Genomic DNA, 20,501 nt, shown 5'->3' with positions numbered 1-20,501 from the left:
TCTAACGCCTACAAATCTTGGACGATCCAATGGTTTCAAATTTTAAGTGTTATACTTTAAAGTCCCACTTCAGCCAGTTTCTAACTGTGTTTCCAAAGCAGTTTGTGTGGTAGTATATTATGCATTACTTAAGCATCAATTAAGACAGAGGAATGTTATGGTACAGAGATCTATCTCCCTCTGAGGCCACCACCCTCCCAGGCTTGAAACCTCACTATTGGCTGCTCAAAGCTTCCATGTTACTGGTGTTAATACTAATGCTCCTCAACCTTCCAGTCAAGGCTAACTGACCTTCCTACATCTCCTCAGCCACAAAAGAGAAACAACCTATACATCTGATACTCTGTCATCACTAAGAGTACAAGGAGAGCTGCCATCAGAGGGAAGTCCTGAAAATATGGAATCCATAAAATATGATGCAGTTTCACTATCGTCATTAAAGAGAGATACAAAGCTGTGTTTTCATGACAAGGTTTGGCCTCCAGAGTCACTCTGATGAAGTTCCTGAATTTAGACCTAGCCCAGTTAGTGGCATCAGATTAGCAGAAGTTTTGGAAGAAAATATTTGGCTTTCATCTTCTGCTACAGTCGAATTTCATGATTAGCGATAGTGGAAACTTTGACACACAATTAAGAAAAGTTATTTGCAAATAAAGACGGCAAACATTTTGGTAAATCAACATCGTCTGGAAGTTACTCAAAAATATTGGATCTATTTTTTTCAAAGTGCTTCTTCAGCCGTGAAATGGTCATTTCAGTCCAACTCCAATGTATTTTGGTACTTCAAAAAGACATATTAAGACCTTTTATGATGATATGACCAATCTGCTAGCCTTTAGTTATCTATTTCCATGACTGGGAACTGAAAGCAACATAGGAAGTCTTTTGAAGTTGTTTCACCAATTATCTTGAGAAGTATCTGACGTTGTGTTGCAAATACTCAACATGATAAACCAGCTGATTGGTCACTTTGTCAGTATTCTTGGTGCCATTGTCTCAAAACATTGGTTGACAGTGGTGAAATTAGTCAGACTTTGAGCAAATCTACCTGAAAAATAATAAATTTAATGACAGTTTGGTTTTGAGCTGCAAGTCTGTGCCTATTGGAGCACATTTTGGATAAACTTCATATTTCTTCCATTTTGAGAAAGCAGTTGGTAAACTTTAAGTTCATTAACTGTCACAAAATGAGAGTAAAAGTGTGAAAATTAGCTTTTGTTTTAATCTAAGCAGCATGTCCCCTTATGGCCACAAAGGGAGCAAAAACCCTGAAACAGAGGAATACAAAAATGAATCTCTTACTCACGACCTTAAAAAAAGGACCAATTCCCACCCTCCCCTTGTACTGTGTTCCCAGTTTGTTTTAGAAACACACCAACTGTCCAAACACACATGTTGCTACATCCTGTGTTCACTGCAGTGTGTGACAGGTTCGCTGAAACATGCACATGATCCTTTCCCTTCAGTCCATATTCAGGAGACCAACCTCTGCCAAGCACAACATGCCCGTTTGCACAAACAGGGTTTGTCAGCAGAGTGGGATGAGACAGATGTGAGCCGGGTCTGGACAAATGTATTCTTTTTCTTCAGAGAGGGGAAGGCTTAGTGGGGTTGACTGCAGGGGATGGATGTCCCACATCCCACCAGATCGGTTGTGAGAGGTGAGGAGGAACATGTTTTAGATAGAATGAGGGGGATGAGGAGACAGGTTTTAAGAAGCAGATGTGACCCCCCCACACTCCCCCTCCGCCTCCTCCAGATCCTTTTATCTACACATGCTAACAGGTACTAGTGAGTTCCCTGGGGAGACAACTAGAGAGAAAGAGATGAAGGGGAAAAAAACGGAGAAAAAGACAAAGAGAGATTGAGAGAGAGCTGTGCCCATCACTGTTACAAAAGGCTTAAGTGAGCTTTTCTCTAGCTGTGGTGTAATTCTGATCAAACCCTGCAGCTCTCATTTCTTTTTTCTTATTCGCACTTACATAGAAAGGGAGAAAGTACAGGAAGGTGATGAAATTGATTAAAAAAAACAGGTTAAGCGGAGATATCTGCACAGATATTGAAACTATCATGACAGATGGAGGATAAGGAGCAGAAGGAAACTGGAGTCAGATATCAGAATTCTTAACCACAGCTCACCAGATTCCAGAGATTTACAGAGTGTGTTATTCCCTTGATCCAGCACAGTGAGCTGAATACTGTTTTTGACATGCAACCCTGCACTTACCACAGATAAAAACTATAAGCTGCAAACATAAGACACTTAATGCCCTAAACAAAGACAGCAATGACAATTTAACGCAAAATTAGCATAACTCATACTTGATCCGACTTAATCTCCCACAAACAAATAAAATTCTCTCACACGCTCTACAAACACACACGCTTATGCACACCAACGCTATGTGAACAGGAGTGTGAAATAGATGCGGCCCCCCACCCCTGGTGCCATCAGCCGTAGCCAGCTGGCAGTCGTCCCGGCTCTTCCCCTCCATGCCACTGCCTCCCCAAAACCCTACACGCTTTGATATCAGCCAACCCCTGGATACCCAGACATCTGGAAGATATTATTCAACAGAGCATGCCACAAAAGCACTATTTCCATAAAAAAACGTCACATTTGTTTAAGTGCACTGCTTTTGGCTCTCTCTGCTTACAAGTTTTTTCCCATAGACTGTTTAAAATATGGACGTAGTATCCGTGACGTCACCCATATGTTTCTGAGGCGCTATTTTGAGGCCAATGGATGGCGGCAGCCATATTGCTGCCATCGAGCAGTTGTGACGTAAAGAGCAGGGATGCACCTATCCTAGTTTTTAGGTCCCGATACCGATATCAATACCTGGGCTTTGGTATCTGCCGATACCGATACTAGCCGATCCAATCCCAGTATTGATTTAACAATCTCTATTCCTTAATGTGAGGATATAATCATGTTTTGGCAACTTCAGGCTTTTCTGACTTTGAAAACCAAAATAAAGTAAACATTTTCAAACTGACAGTATCATTATTCCATAGATTATAAATGTGTACCAGCAGTCTGGTGAGTTAATCTTCATAACCAACAGATATTGTAAACATAGAAAAGCATAGAACTGAGATGAATAGATCTGCCATATGGATCGGCACTATATATCGTCCCCTTGTCACTGATATCCGATCTAGCTGTCGCCGCTAGAGTATTTCTGACCTATGACCTTGTCTAACTGTATCTCTCTGCCCATTTTTCTCAGGATCCATATGTAACTTAAATGATGGAAAACTTCTGTTTCGGAGGGCATTTCCCTAGTTTTATTTCCCTAGTTTTTATCTGGCATACCCTGCTGCTTTTTACTTGTTTTATTTAACTACACTGTTTTTAACAAGTCTTCATTTTACTGCCTGTTTTAACCCTGTTTTTATTCTTGCTGCCCTTTTAATATGTCATGTAGCACTTTGAGATTTGTTCAGAATGTAAAGTGCGTAATAAATACAATTTATTATGATTATTATTATTAACTTAAGAAGAGAGCTGGTCATTTTATCTCTGATATCTCTGTTAAAGACTGAGCCTCTTACAAAAGCTAACAAATGATTCATTTGAAGCAGCCTGAGCCACGAAAATGTGAGAATGAAGGCCAACCTATTCAGAGCCAGAACAACATACTCATCTTTACACCCACTCCCACTAATAGAGCCTTTGTTGGCTGATGTCCCACACCGCCTCTCTACTTTGTCTCTATGATTCTTTGACTGACTTTGTGCCATCTCTTCTGCTTTCTTGCCATACAAAGAAACGAGTGAGAGCTGCCTCTCCTCTGGTTTTTAAATGAATTTGAGAGCTTACTGTAAGTACCAATAACCAAAGAAACTATTAAATCATCCTGAGAAGTCAGACGATTTCAAACAGTCGAACAGACTCTGCTGGCGTCACATAATTTGATAGTTAAAACTGTTTTCATCTTTCGCTCACACACACTTTGAAGGTTCACGGTTTATTATGGCCAAGATTAACTCAGTGCTCAAAGTGATGATCTCACAGACGAAAATGGGCTTGGTAATCCATCTTATATGTTGTCAAGATCTTTGTGTTTACATATCTGACTTATGAGTTAGAGAGGGTTTGTCTGGCTTGGCACTGCATAAAAGTGACCACCTATGAAGCGGCTGTGCTGCCTTCCACACTTTGTAAAACTGTTAAGCAAAAACATATTTTTGGCTACTTTGGCTAGCAAAACCCGGCTGTGAAAACACTGAGATGTGATGTTCATTTAATTTTATATGGCTAATGTTACCCTACTAATGCCTGTACACACATTACAGCAACATTAGCATGTGTTTGAAGTTGTGTTTATGGTAACCAGAACCTTAAAGTCCAATATGATTTGAAAGTCTGCTTTGTACTTCACATACTATATAATTGGGTGCTTTTATCAGTTATCATCACTTATTACCCGGCTCTCTTACTGACAATCCGGTTGTGTAAGAAGCTTGATTCTGATTGGTCCAAACCCCTTGAACAACCCCTTGACGACAGTTAATAACTTTCACTAACATGAGCAACACCAGAGGCAAACTGATCGCACGTCACGTCAAATCAATTCGCGGAGAGGATAGCTGAATGAGGACAATTTCATGTTAAATCCACCGCAACAGAAAGATTAGAATCCATCACCATGGAATGCTAACTGACGTGGAATCACTGGGACAGGATGGTCAAGACCCTGGGATTCCTTTTCCAATAACAACCTGCTAACCATACATTATCCCTTACTTGTCATATCAAAAGTAAACTGTGTCCTATACACTGATGTTACCAACATACCAGTTTGAAATGCAAAGGCAGGTATTTCATGTAGAGGACAGAACTAAGCTGCAGAAAGCATTGTGGATCCATAGCAAGGTGGACCAGTGTGGCCCCTTTCTAACGGCGTTCTTTCAATTTGAGATAAGAATTGATCAGCAGAGGGGGGTGATGCAAGTCAAACTGGTCAGTAAGTCTGTCTGCGCCTCACGACTCAATGCCATCATAGGCTTAGCTTGTCTAGCGTACAGGTAGTTAGCATGACGGCGAAAAACAGATGGTACTTGAAAGAGCTACACAGCTGCACAGAAATTGCATGTTGCTGAATGCGATGGCCACAAGTCTTCATGGAGGAAGATAGTTCAAACTTTCTTTCCCTCCAAGAACAGATATGTATTATACACTAGTGCTACTATAGTCCACATTTTACAGTCATCATACTCTACAGTAAATATCTTTTGGAAAAAATACCTGCACAGCACTAGCAAACAAACAAAATCAGCATTCAGCTGATCAAAGTTGATCATTTAGCAATGATCAACTTTGATCAGCTGAATGCTGATTTTGTTTGTTTGCTAGTGCTGTGCAGGTATTTTTTCAATTGTCTTCACATCAAAAGAAGCTGCTGACAACAGCTGCCAAGAACGAAACAATGAGACATTTTAAGAGCAGTGAGACTGCACCACAACATTCAAGCTACCAGTGAGTTCAAAGAAGTTATACGGCAGGTATGGAAAGTATTCATACCCCTTCACTTTTTCTTTTTTGTTATGTTACAGCCTTATTCCAAAATGGATTCAATATTTTTTTTCCCCTCAACATTCTACACACAATACTCCATAATGAAAAAGTGAAAATGTTTTGTAGAACGTTTTGCAAATGAATTACAAATAAAAAACTCAAATATTGCATGTACATAAGTATTCACCCTTTTGTTTTGAAACTCAAAATGGAGCTCAGGTTCATCCTGTTTCCTCTGACCATCCTTGAAATGTTTCTACAACTTGATTTGAGTTCACCTGTGGTAAATTCAATTGATTGGACATGATTTGGAAAGGCACACACCTGTCTATAAGATCCCACAGGTGACAGTGCATGTCAGAGCACAAACCAAGACATGAATTCAAATAAATTGTCTGTAGACCTCAGAGACAGGATTGTATCGAGGCACAGATCTGGGGAAAGGTACAGAAAAAAATCTGCTACATTAAAAGGTCCAAAAGAGCACAGTGGTCTCCATGATATGTAAATGGAAGAAGTTTTCAAACACCAGGACTCTCCCTAGAGCTGGCTGCCTGGCCAAAATGAGCGATCGGGGGAGAAGGGCCTTGGTCAGGGAGGTGACCAATTACCCAACGGTCACAATGACAGAGCTTCAGTGTTCCTCTGTGGAGATGGGAGAACCTTCCAGAAGGACAAGCATTTACTTATGTACATGCAATATTTGAGTGCTTTATTTTTAATTAATTTCCAACAATTTCTGCAAAACATTTTTCACTTTGTCATTATGGAGTATTGTGCGTAGAATGTTGAGGGGAAAAAATAATCTAATCAATTTTGGAATAAGGCTGTAACATAACAAAATGTAGCAAAAGTGAAGGGGTATGAATACTTTCCATACCCACTGTAGAGCTCTGTAGAGCTGAAGGCAACTACAGTTGGGTAATCATTCTTTGTTGGTTTACCACTGAAAGTAACTTCAGCACTACAATCAGTCAGTTACAAATATATTATCACTGCTTCAACTATTTTTCTTTTTGATTAAGTTATTTCTACAGACAGCTTTATGAAGAAAATCAAGACGAGTTGATTCTTGTCGGTGATACATCTTTCTCATTTAGAGTTGATCTTGTCGCGTGCTTCCTGGCGTTCCTCCTGTATGAGATTTCGAAGATTAAACTGCGTTTGCGAACACAGGCTCTTAATCATGTGTGTTGTTGTTACCTAATCTGATTAACACTCATGCTGATATTGACTCTCTGATCTGGCTTTGTGACTTCTGTAGTCAGAGGGATGGGTGAGCACAGGCTGCTCAGTCCTTGCCCGACCTTTGACAGCTTTAAAATAGAGGAGGAAGAGTCGAGGTCCCGCAGGGTATCCAAGGCACAGGATGTTTTCCAATAACAGCTTATGGCTGAGGGGAATAGTACTCTCTCCCAGTGGCAATGTGATTCTATCACTTTTAACCATGTGCTGCTGTGACTTTTCCCTGCTCCACTCTCTCTCCCTCTCTCTGAAACCCCTCAGAGTTTTGACCTGATTCTGGGCTGTTACTATCACCAGACCGCTAGAGAAAAATTTGATAGGAAGAAGAAATTCTGAGATCCTAATTTAAATTTTAAGCATGATATTTCTGTGTGTGTGTGTGGGTATGTGTGCTCATGTGCAGGAAATATAGAACTCACCTCATTTTCATTTTGTTGAGGTGAAGGCAGGTCTATTAGTGCCAGTTGGACCACAGTCTCCCAGACCTGTGTGTGTGGACCGCTTGCTGTCAGTTTAAACTGGACTGGCTCGTCCAGGCTGGCTCCCTCTCCCTGGGCAAAGATGGACCCATCTGTCCGCATGCTGAAGTTAGGGTCACTGCTCTGGAAAACCACCGCTTTGTTGCCCATGCAGTCATCAAACTTCACTGTGGAGCAGAGAATGGAGAACAGTTTTAAATATATTCAGTACAGCATTTTATTTTAGTGACAACTTAGTGAGTAAAAGTAATGACGGTGTATGTGACAGCAGTTTCACGATCTGCAAACACACATAGTCCACCTGCAGCGATTTACTATGGGAGGTACACAGTGAAGTGTTTACTTAAAAGATTTTACCACTGCGCTTATTTTGACACTTTGCTTCTCTCCACTCCATAAGGCACTATAATAAGAGACCAAAACATCGCAAGCATAAGACCCTTGAGAATTTCCCACTGCAGCTGCTGCATGTGAAAATGAACTGCCAAGTGATGGTGTGTTGTGCTGCAGAAGGGGTGAAACACCGGTCTTTCCTGGAACTTGCAACTTAATTTGTTTTTAAGCAAAGCAAGCAGAGTGTTTTCGTAATTAACTTCATAAATTGCAGAGAAGATGTCGTGTCATAATATAAACATACTTCTTCATCAAACCGCTCTAACTTCAAAAAAGAAAGTCTAAAAGGGAAACAGAATGAAATATACTGGCAGTTATGTGCACATTCAAATCCATACAAATTTTAAATGTACTGTTCTGTCAGGAAATATTGATTCCACTAGTGCTGTGGTATTCAAAAGACACAAGGCTTTCTATTTCCTGAGTGACAAATACATGCTTTTAGCTTTTAATCTGAAGGCAAAATCGCTCTATTCCTACTATTTCTGCAGTTATCTCTGGCAGCTAGACTCAGCTCCTCATCATGAGGTCATCATGCCTTCACTATGTTTGCTGCACAAGTCGACCCACCCCCCTTCTTTCTACAATTTGTATCTGAGATGAGATAAACTGAAGACATATATGAAAACCACAGCTAAAGAATGCAGTCCTTAAAACGTCTCATCGTGCTTCAAGACATATTTTGAGGGGAATGACTTCAGGAGGGTTCAGGAGGGCATGTGGACTTCATGTTTCATCCATTTACTGCATCCATTCACTTTTAAAAACTTAAACTTGCTGTTACACATCACTTCAAGATTTTTTTCACACATCTACTGGTTTCTTTCACATTTCACACTGGAAATATGCCTGAAGAGAAAAGGAACTTGAGATGGATGTCAGGTCTGCTTACATTAATGTAAAGACCTTGTTGTACCTGTGTGGCAATGCATTTAAAGGTGACGTAAACACACTGTAGATAGATCTACTAATATGTTCTCACATCTAATGACCAAACCTATATTTTTTCCTCCTCATTGGCTCATGAATCTTGTATGAGTTTTAATCTTTATTATTATTAGAACTTCCTAACACACAACAATTTTTTGGCATAAACAGAGTCATGCTAATATATTCACTGTTATCAACAAGTCTGCAGGGAGCTGTTTTCACACACTTACAAGGCATTGCTTTTTTTGTACAGTGCATTTGAATATATATTCACGTCAAGCTGACTTTGTGGGTATAGCTCAAAATCGCATAGCACATAATGGATCCAGTTTTAGAAAAGGAATAAATTGCACTCAGTGATGATTTCTTTGTTGTGTTTTATGTGTTTGAAATTGAATAAAACCTTTTGATTGAGACTGGTGTTATCAAACTTCTTAAATGGTAAAAATTACAAAGAAAAGGTAAGAACACACAGGGCCTGATCTACTGAAGGTTTGCATGTATAAAAACACATTCAAACTTGATAGCACACGCAAAGCTGATGTACTAACTGGGAGCACCGAGGATTGTGTCTGTCAAATGAGCAAAATAGCACGCGCAATCCATTTACTGTGTTTGCCTTCATGATATATGCAGAATACATGCAGATAATCAGAACACACAAAATACTGGAAGGAGGAGATGCAAATGTAATCATTTAGCACCCGCAATGTGATTTATCAAACCAGAAACAGACAGTGGTCAGTGTTTTTGCATCTATATTCAGCACATTTGAAAGGCAGATGCAAACTAGCACAGCGTTATGCAAAAATGGCTGCGGTCATTGTGGCGAGAAGGAGGCATAGGTGCAATGACAGACGACGGAGAGAGAGAATCTTTCGTGCGCGCGTCAACATATTTCGACTGTCAGAAATAAAAATAGTAGAGACATATCGACTATCCAGCAATGCCATTTTTGAGCAAATGAAGCAAATTAATTTTAACTAATTAAATGTGTCCAATATTAGAAATTCGCTGAGATTTTATTAAGGGAAAGTTTTCCCTTTTTTCTTCTGCAGATCTTCTGTTTTTTCTCACAGCATTCACCTTTTCACAGATGGCCTCTTAAATCACATTTCTTCTGGCAACGCTGAGATGTCTCTGCTGTAGTTCACCGATGTGTTTATTTGCCTCCTCCACCAAGACCTCCAACTTCATGGCTTCAAACTTCATTTTTCGTATACGGCCACTCTGCTCTCTCAAACTCTCCATGGTGACAGCCAGTACCACACGCGAAATCCTCATTAAAATAGGGCGGTCCACACCACTTTTGCACTTGTTATCATTTGCGCATGCAATCATAGTAGATCACCCACAACATGCCCACTCATAGCATGTGCATTATAGTTTGCACATGCAAATGAGTGCTTGTTATTTGGGATCTTAGTAGATCAGGCACATAGAGTTTATCAGGTACACCAGAAACATCTTGGTAAACAAAGAGCTGAGCCACAAAGAGGCCATAACAGAAAATAAAATCGATGGGGTTTTTCCTTCTCCACTGTCCGCATTACATCCTTTGTTTGTCACATTACAATGGTACTGTAATGCACAAGGTCAAAATAGAGAGTTCTGCCTTCTCAGTGAACTCCCTGATTGATCTCTTCAAAAACTCAGCTTATGAGAAGATGAGAGGATGAGTCATAGGCAAGTGTAGCCTTCACTGGCCTCCCATCCTCATCTTCTTCCTTCCTCACGGCACCAGCAGCCCTCCCTCTCTGGGATTACTATGTCTAGACGGCATATCATAAAAAAAAACAGAGCCAAAGGTCGTAACTCACTGCTGTATCTTCTCTTCCTCACTTCCCACGTCTCCACTAAAGCTGAAATGAGGCGTACATTACTGAAAGTGGACTGTGAGTAAATCTGGCTTTGGTTCACTTCGGACCTGTAGTCACGTCAGCACCGTTTCGTCTGAGGCCAGATGTCCACAGAGCGCTCAGTGCTCAATCTGAGGGACAAGTCTCCAACAACAGGTGTTGTACAAGTGTCCTGGTCTAGACAGGAGGAGATAGGACAAAGGAGATGGATTACATCAATGTGAAAGGCATTAAAGCTTTGGCTGTTCATCAACTTGTTCCTGTCTTTGTGTAGCTCAACATTTCTACCCCAAACAAACTTACAGAAAAAGCTTGTTTGCTGTTTTCTTTTTGTTCTGTTCTCTTACCTTTTTGTTGAATCCTATCTCATTTCTTTTGCCATTATTCTCAAAGATTCTCAAAGATTAGATTTGGAACGTGGGGGGGCGACTATGACAAACACACCAGTTGGCAAACATGTATCTGTGCAAATAGAGTTTTGGAAAGCTGCCTGATTACATTAACAAAGAGAGAGACGGAAATAAAACTCAAAGCACGCTTCATTGTATTTCTAAGTCCTGCTCCTGCAGACAAACATGGAGGAACAAACAACAACAAGCAGCAGGTGGTGTGTTGCCCCTTTCTCTCACTGTCCTCCAATTATTGCCTCGTCTCTCTATGAGGCAGGCACGCAGCCAGCAGTGCAGCACTGTTGCAGTCATGGTTGGTAGAGGGCTGTGGGTTGAGATTTCCCACTGAGGCGAGTGGGGGATCTTTAACTTTATTAAAGAGCGCATGTGTGCCATAGGTCTGGACAATTTGGAACGTGGGGGGGGGGGACTATAACAAACACGCCAGTTGGCAAACATGTGTCTGTGTAAATAGAGCTTTGGAAAGCTGCCAGAAAAGTTAATTATTAGTACTTTTCTTTTCTTTTTTTTTTTTTTTACAATAGTTACAATATCAAATTATAAAATACTAATCTGTGTTCATTCTGAATAAAAAAAGAGTGTCTGCTGCAGTAATGTCAAAGGGTTTTAGCAACAAAGACATGGGTGGAAATGATCAAGAACCAAAGGACACTTACTCGGGCTCTTTAGACTTCATGACAGTCTTATCTATCAACTATTTTACATTTTATTCTGCTTTTCTATGCATAGAACAGCTAATTGTGCAGGCCCTTCATTTCAAATTCAATACAAAATTAAAATATAATAGATCAACAGATCAGACACACTCAAAAACACTGGTAAGCAGCAAGAAGTATTATCTGTATAAGATATACCCGCAATATGGCATTCATATAACATAATTAAAGCTCCAGTAAGGAGCATTTGACTCTGCATGAATAGATTTAAATTAACAGTGTAATCTTTTAATAATCTAAATAAAGCAAACAAGACCCTCAATTTTAAAATGGACAATATCTATCTTTAATTTTTTTTAATGCCTGTACTGCGGGGACCATAGACTGTATATATAATGGACAGCATCGCTCCGCCTTTTCCCCTTGTACGGTTTTGAAGCCAAAATATCCCGTTCCAGAATGCTGCCATCTTGTAAAACCGGATGTAAAACTCAGTTTTTTAACCTCTAATAACGGAAAAGAAACTTTTCAGAAAAAGGGGCCTTGAACACAAAACAGTCAAATAATAACTACATATCACCACAGCATACGGATGTGAGAAACATTCGTACGACGTGTACTTATTTTTTAAAGTTTGACCGCAGCCCCATTCAAAGGTGGTGGAGACATAGTTTTTGACCTATACTGCAGCCAGCCACTAGGGGGAGCAGTTTTTGTGGCAGCCTCCCTTATAGCCGAGCGAGATGACTTCCATTTTATATACAGTCCATGGCGGGGACACGGCAGGCGTCAGATAAGTCCTTTAAGGCCTGCTGCTGAAATAGCCTTATTTGACATTTTCCACTTCTAGTTCATAGCAAGTGATTTCTTTTCCTGACAAAAGTAAATATGATGAGATATTCTTGTTGGAAAAAAAGAGTTGTGCATTAGCAAAATGTGCTAAAATCAACACAAACAGAAGGTTCCTCACAGGACTTTAAATGGAATATATAAAATTAAATCAGGATTTTTGAGCTGCTTTAATAAATGGTTTGTTTTTTAAGTCATATCTTTTTTTTCTCCCTCAAGTTATTTTTAGGGAGCGTTTGCCTTTATTTGATTGGACAGCTGAAGAGAGTAGGAAATGGAGGAGTCATGGCTGTGAACCAGCAACCATTGTGATGAGAACTAAAGCCTCTGTAGACGAGGCTCACACTTTAACTTCTATGCCAAACTGGCACCCTAGAAGTATCTTGCATTTAAATTGAAAATCTAGAATGAAAAATCAACGAGCCAGTAAATCATGGGATAAGAAGTTGTGCAAATACTTCAGGGGTATAATCCATCTGTGTGTTTATGTGTGGGTTTCAGTGTGTAGGCATTTGTTTTCTATGATTGTCTGCATGTCTCAACAATGACAAGCTGGGCTAACAGCACCAGTGCACACACATACACACACACACACACATGGAGTGACAGGCTGCACATAGAGTACCCAGAGGGTCTGGCTCTTGCACCAATTAAAGAAAAAGACAGTGCCTATTTTATCCCACGATCAACACACACATACACACACACACACACATCATCGCGCAACAGCTCCTCTTTCACTCAGTCGGGTCGATACTGCTATAAGAGAGATTATAAAATCGTCAGACAACAGAGCAATGAGGCCCATCGGCACAGTGCTGCACATTAACAAGTCGTCTAAAGCAGTGGCCCAGGTTGTGCATTGATCGGGCCAGACAGCCAGTCCAGCACTTCTCTGCTATGTGGGCAATGGAAACACTCACATCCCTGTAAAGTTACTAATTGGCAAGAATAGAGGCATTAATGCCACAACATTTTTATCAATACTGGTTTGAGTGCAGTGAAATGCTCCTTTCTGTGTTGCTCGGATGACATCACACCCTAAAGCCTCATCTTCACATCGCCCCCTCCACTTTTCTAATTAAAGTTTCCTTCTTCCTCCAACAAGACAAGGACAAGGAGGAGTGCAACACTGAAAAGAGTTGTGACCTTATTGCAGTGTTCTCTGGACAGCCTGACAGGAAGTAGGTGACAAGTGTTGAAAGGGAAGTGAGAAAGAGATACGGCCAGGGGAGAGAGAGAGAGAGAGAGAGAGAGAGAGAGAGAGAGAGAGAGAGAGAGAGAGAGAGAGAGAGAGAGAGAGAGAGAGAGAGAGAGGAGCTGAGAGCAGGGGGAGAGAGAGGAAAACGGTGAGAGGAGAGGGGGAGAGAAGGGCAGAGGAAGGAGGGAGGATGTGAGGAGGTGGAAACTGGAGAGACAGCGAAATGAATGAAAGAAGGTTAAAGAAGAGACAGGAAAGAGGCCTTAAGGCTCATAGACAGATAGCAGTCGCTTGAGTGGAGATGTCCAGAGCTGTCAGAGTTTACAGCTGCAGTCATTAAAATTGTTCAAAGACTGGTGCAGTGAATGCATCATGTCACTCTGACCAACAAAACAGCAGAGTAACTAGACCTGATCTGTGCTGCATCAGTTTCATTAAGGGACAAGAGAGAAGGAGGCAGAGAAAGGAGGATGGAGCTGATGGGAGGGAGGAGCAAGGAGTGGGAGGTGAGGTGGAGTGGAGGCTGGGGAGGGCAGCGGGAGGGGAGTCCTGGCATCGGAATCCTGGCTCAGTGCACTGGCTCTCTCTCACACAGCCACATTGGAATGGATGGGGCGCTCAGATGGCTGTTTAAACAGGTTAATTGGGCTGGCCTCCCGAGAGATCAGGACAGATGGATGGATGGATAGAACGAGGGAGGAGAGATAGAGGGAGCAAGAGAGCGACAAAGGGAGAGCGATGGAGCTCAGAGGGATGGAAACAGAGGGCGGGGTGAGGAGATGGATGGTGAGGGATGAGTATGGCTGCTGATCAGAGGCGCCGTGGGGAGAGCACAGTCTAATCAGAGAGGAGCGGGGCTCTACAGTGGGCCGGGCCCTCAGTGAGTGACTAAACAGATCCAGGTCCACCGTCCACTACTGATAGACTATGAAAGCAGAGCAAACTTGATGAAAGGGTGTTTAAAGCAAGTTAGAAGCCCAACAGGGAGCGTTTTCATTGAAGCCAATCATAGCTCATCCCTCCATCCTGTCAAGGAAGCTACAAACGGATGACAGCGGTGACTAGCTACTATTACAAAAATGCCCACAGAGGGGGAAACACAGAGTAGCACTGAGCTGTTTCCAACTCTGCACAACATCCAAAAAAAGAGAGCAGAGAAAAAACATCCAACCGATGTGATTTTTTGATCTCCTTTCATAAAAATAAATGGAGCTTTCACATAAAGTGAAGCACTAATGTATCAAATATTTCACAAAACTAAACTCATCAGTCAAATATGCGTCAAAGCAAAGCTAATGGATGACTTTTCAAACCTACTTGCATTGCTTCATTATCACAGTTTTTCATGTTGTACTGTGTTTTATGTCCTAATGCACTTAGGAAAGTAAGACACAGAACTGCAGTCGTGCACAGCAAATTCAAAGAAGCGCTTTTAATAAGGTTAGAGTTTTTAACTCTTGCAGCTCACAGAGAGAAAAATGAAGTTGAAGTGGCAAAAACTTAAAAAATCTGTTTTGTCCTGTAACCTTGTCCCTGAGCTTGTTATCTTTGCCACAGGGGATACGGGCATCCGCATCACACGCACAAGCTTTCAGTGAAAAATCAAAAAAATCCAGTGAGCGATGGTTTAAAGTTGCTCAAAATATTGTATTGCAAAAAAGAAAAACAACAAATAAATAAAATGAAAACAATCTTTTTTAGTTTGAGTTAATCTTGGGGAAATGTCAGTATTCTTTACTCCTGCAGTCAATGATGGTATGCGCTGTGACCCGTCTCCTCAACATCAATTTAAATGCTAGCGCCCTCACCACCTGTGGAGGCCACAGACAAAGTTCAAAAGGCAAAAAATAAAAATGCAGAAAATGAACAAATTATGCAAATAAGAAAATAAACTAGAATATGGCTCCTACAGAAGTCCTAGTTGATCACAGCTTCACAAAGTTCATTATTTTACTCAACTGAAGGAGGCTTTTTTTGGCTGGAAGGAACTTTCGAAGGGTTATAAACACATCCTTGATTGAAATTTCAATCTTCAATATCTTTAACTGTTTCTTATAGGAGTGTAACAATTCATCTTCTACATCAATGTATCGATTTATATTCCTATGATCCAACTACATCAATCTGTGCTCGGCAAGTTAGCCTTCCGGACGACATATATCGATCTAACATCGTTTTAAAAGGTAATAAATTGATTGTATCGATACTAGGAAATAATTTATTGGATCTAAGCAGCAGACTTTATAAGGATGTGTTTTTTTTGCACTTTTAATGATAAAGACGTTTAACTTCACTCAATTCAGGCTGCCTGTCTGTGACATCATCGCCACAAGCCAGCAGACAACATAACATAGCATGGCGGATGGCTTTCTTGAGGCCAGCGAGCAAGAAATTATCAAGCCACCATTGCGGTCCAGCGTGTGGAAACACTTTGGCTTTTGCAAAGACAGAGATGTTCTAAATAAGTCGCTCGCTGTTTGTAGGATATGTAAAGGTCAAGTAAAGTACCACAGCAACAAGACAAATCTATCCAACCACCTGTTAGGGTGCCATGGGATTTCACACAACGACGACCGTCCAGGCACCTCTTGCAGCGTTTCCGCTTCAGCAGCAGCGCAAGGTAACATCAGCTCTGCAGAAGCCTCAGGCCTCACCAGCATGTTTAGTCAGAGACCAGGCCAAACCTCGGCTCGGGCGAAAAAACACCAAGGCAACAACAGGAATCTAGGACTGTCCAGTATAAAGGTATTTATTTCACAGTCACACTGGTTTTAAGTCACCGAAGCATTTTGGATGGTATCGTTCTAAATGAACCAATATCGTCCTTTAACCGTATCGGCAACCACAAATCATGATATGAATTCAATCGTTGTTGAAAAGAATCGTTACATCCCTAGTTTCTTAGCTTCTGTTCTGTCTCTAAACTTCCCCAGCCCTGCTTACACAGCAACACTGCACCACTGCAGCAGACCATAAAGTGAATGGAGAGTTTTGTGGTGTGTGTGTGTGTGTGTGTGTGTGTGTGTGTGTGTGTGTGTGTGTGTGTGTGTGTGTGTGTGTGTGTGTGTGTGTGTGTGTGTGTGTGATTGTGTATGTGTCCTGGATATGGATGGCCTGTGGTGTCTTATGTAAAATTAAGTAGCTTTACTCTGTGTTTTTTTTTTTTTTTTTTGGTTGAACAGCGATACACATTATTTCACCGCTCGGCTTTCTCTGGCTGAGAATCCAAAATGTCAGCATGAAATATTAGGCTGCAGATTGTGGATGGCAACTTTTTACCCTAACGCTCGTCTGTAGGTTTGCATGAAAAATCTCTCTCTGACGTTGGACATCAAACTTTAACTGAATGAATCAGACAAGACTTGGATACAAGGGAAGACTCCAGGCAAACACAGAGACAATTATAGCAGTGTGTATGTGTGTGTAGGCTGACGGGTAAATCTGGGGGCACTCCTGCAAATGTGGAGGTCATACGCCTCCGGAAAACATCTGTGTTTATTTTAAATCTCTCTGTCAGCAACAGTTAAACAGCAATTAAAAAGATGCTGTGCATGGAGGCATATGCTGCTGACTTTTCATTAATGTGGATAAGGTAAAGTAACCTTTAATGTGCAAGATTGTTTAGGGGATTTTCATTTGAAAATAACACTAGGAGCGTAGTTTATGGATTCAGCATTTTGATTATTACAACTGTTCATTACTGACAGAAAGTCATTAACTGATGTTCAAGGTACAGCCACCAAGCTGTAAAAGGGCCCTATGTAAACATGTTGACCAAGCTTGTCCAATACAGAATAACTTACTCTCTCATGATTAGCTAGTTTAGCCTTAATTGTAGCCCACTCTTAATTTGGATGTGCATGCTTCTTCTTTAATTTGTCAGCAGTATCACTTTTGAAAGCCAAAGGGATCCATGTCTTTTCAAAGTCAGAGTCGTGACGTTCAGTGGTGGAGCTGAGAATAACCAGTATGACATAGCCTGGGAACATCTTTCTCAGTTCTTCATAAATATTCTCTTGGATTTTGTTCCACCTGTCATAAAGTGCTGGGCATGCCAAGAGTAAATAGAGGAAAAGAGGCACCACTCTCTCCTCACGTCTCCACTAAAAGTTTATTGGTGTTAGTTTCCACTTCTATAACTGTTGTTATGTCTGGTGCCATCTGTGTATTATTCTCAGTTGAGTGAATTTAGTGCAGATTTCTTTGTTCACTGAATTGATGTTCTTCCATTCTCAGAGCCCACTGGCAATCATCGTCTTATGTCAGCTGACGGCAATAGGCGATAAGCCTCTGGGAACTAAATGACTGAAATGACTCAGAGGCGTCAGTGTGGCTTACTTTAGTGGTGTGAAACCAGGGAATCAAGTTTCTTGTGATCTACTTGAGACTAACGGGTCTTGAGTTGGCTGAAATAACAACTTCATGATTCAGATTTAAAAAGTGTAAAAATGCTAGCTTCGTCTCTCTGTCCACAATAGGAGAAGAAAAGCATTTTTAAAATGTTTGTTTATTAAACGGAAGCCTGATTATTTTTTATGCATTCAAGGAAGCCAGAAAACTTGACAGCTTTAGTGACACAGTGTCAAGCAGAAGTTTAGATCGTTTAGTTCAGAAGAACAGATTGTTAGCTGAATGGGCAAGCAGATGGTTGTTTATTGAAGAATAAAGGGTTATCAGATTGTTTCATATGAAGCTACATTTTCACCATTGTGGAATGAGTTCTGCCTGATTTTGCTCTCCACATGGACTGTTTGTCCTGCATACACCCAAGCCTGCTGATATGTAATTGGTCAATACTACTCAGACTGGAAATATTCTAGAAGTGGAAACCTGACCATTTCCCATACTGAAAATCCAGACCCCTGAACAATCGCGAAAACCATCTGCATGGCTGTAGCCCCAAGCTAAGCTTCTCTGCCAGGCTCAACAAGCAAGTTAACAAGTTTGTTTGCAGTGAAACATGCTTTAAATGACACAGTCCTGATATCTGAATTTTAAAAATTAGACCACACATTGTTTATTTCTCCCAGATAAAACATTGAAAACGATGCCTAATGGCCCTTTTCCACCGGCCCGTCTTAGCCCTACTCTACTCAACTTGACTCGACTCTACTCTGTTTGTGTTGTGTTTCCACGGGCGCGGTACCTCGAGTCAGATACCAGTTTTCATACCTTCTCTGCTCTAGTTCCAAGCGAGCTGAGCTGATACTAAAATGTGACGTCGACAGACTGCCGGCCACAAATTGGTCAGAGAATGTCATCACTGAAGAGTCATGAGCGCGACGCCCAACACAGGAATCAAACCCGCCATTTTAAAAAAACAACATCAGCACTGTACAATGTCTGCATTTAAAGTTTATACATGGTCCATTGACGAGGTCCAGACTTTTTGGAGTCTAGAGGCCGACGAACGGATCCAACTGGAGCATGTCTTCCATTGTTTGTGTCGTGTTCAAAATGACGCAAAGGGGTGGTGTTGAAGCTACAGTTTTGCCCATTGGTAATAGAAAGAGAGATCTGATTTATATCTGAACCATGGTATTATAAGGGCCTATATTGAAACATGCAAATACAATAAGCCAGAATGCATGCACAAAAATGAATTCATAAACCCACCTCAAATAATAGGCACAAGGACACACACACATATCCATAAACATATTCAAAGAGACCAGCCACAAAGACACTTTCTGAGGACTCAGCAGCTCTCTAATGACTGATTAGTATTTCTCTAAACAAGCACAGAAGCGCCTGATTGGTCTCCATCAATTCTCAGCCATCTCTCCCAGCGAGGAGAGCTGAACTATTGCCTGAGCTCGTACCAGGACTCCAAACAATCACAGTGTGTGACTGCCTTTATCACTAAGGACTCATAAAAACAACAGTGAAGGCAAAAGCCTACATTATATGAACACACAGTCTGCAAATGCCTGAAGCATTGCAAAATAATACTTTCATCAAATATGACTCGTAAAACCAACATGGAAAATATCGATCCCACTCAAAAACTGCCAACTAAATAAAGAATTTAACAACACAACTAAGTACAGGATGTCCTGTAAATACCCCGATGAAGCCACATCTTCTGTTTATGTCCCTTTAATCAAACCAAAGCCTCAGATTTGTTTGTTCTTTTCTGATTTGTTCGAACCCCTTCGGCTCTTCTTTTTTGGAAGACAGAGTGAGAGAGCAAGAAAAGGAGTGAATGAGAAAAGGAGAGAGAACACGTCTTTTGGCAATTAGGGCTGGCTTTAGTGGTGATTAGTAGAGAAGGCAGTGTGAGAGAGAGAGGGATCAGGCAGAATAAAGCTTCTTCCTAGAAGAGAAAAGCCCTTTGTAGAAAAAAAGAACACGAAATAATAACAGAATGAAAGGGAGCACAAACTTCTGAAACTATTTTTACAGCAGCAGGTTTGTTCTCAAGCACACACAAACACTACGCATGCTCTCACACACATGCACGAATACACAAGAAGCCAACACAGTCTAAAAGTACTTAGCAGACCAAAGCCTATGTGTTCTGTTCTCATCAAGTGGCGACACAATTTAACAGTCAACCAAACTCCGTCCAACAAACGCAGAAGGGTGAGGAATCATCTTAGTTCGTCCTTTATTAAGATGCAGTTGCATTTGTTCAAACAAGAGTGAAAGTTTAGAAAAACATCACAATACAAAATCAATCCACTTTTTAGCTTACTGCATAACTTCAAATGAGTTTTAATCAAACACAAAGATCTAAATTACTCTTAAGAATTTGCATCAAATTACATTACCACAATATATATTTAAAAATTTTCATTTAATAGTCTCCTCATAAATATTAAAAAATGCCATAGAAGGTTCCTGTGCCCCCATTGTTGTCTGCGTTTCGACCACGGGCTGAAGTCCGGGCAGATTGTGCAAATCAGGCCAGTGATGTATGGAGGGGTAAAAATTGAATGCACTACACCACCAG

At 40.9% G+C, this 20,501-nt stretch overlaps 1 protein-coding gene across 1 annotated transcript in view; it reads right to left on the bottom strand.

Annotated features, from left to right (window-relative positions):
- Nucleotides 1-20,501, bottom strand: part of LOC117821268 (cadherin-4-like) — a 334,441-nt gene that overhangs the window by 99,871 nt on the left and 214,069 nt on the right. The window contains exon 5 of the mRNA XM_034695419.1: nucleotides 7,189-7,415. Coding sequence (XP_034551310.1) covers nucleotides 7,189-7,415 — 227 coding nt within the window. The remainder of the gene's footprint in view (nucleotides 1-7,188; nucleotides 7,416-20,501) is intronic.

This window comes from Notolabrus celidotus, chromosome 11 (genome assembly GCF_009762535.1).
Source record: "Notolabrus celidotus isolate fNotCel1 chromosome 11, fNotCel1.pri, whole genome shotgun sequence".
NCBI lineage: Eukaryota > Metazoa > Chordata > Actinopteri > Labriformes > Labridae > Notolabrus > Notolabrus celidotus.
The sequence above is the reverse complement of the archived record's forward strand: the minus strand, read 5'-3'. Positions and strand labels throughout refer to the sequence as shown.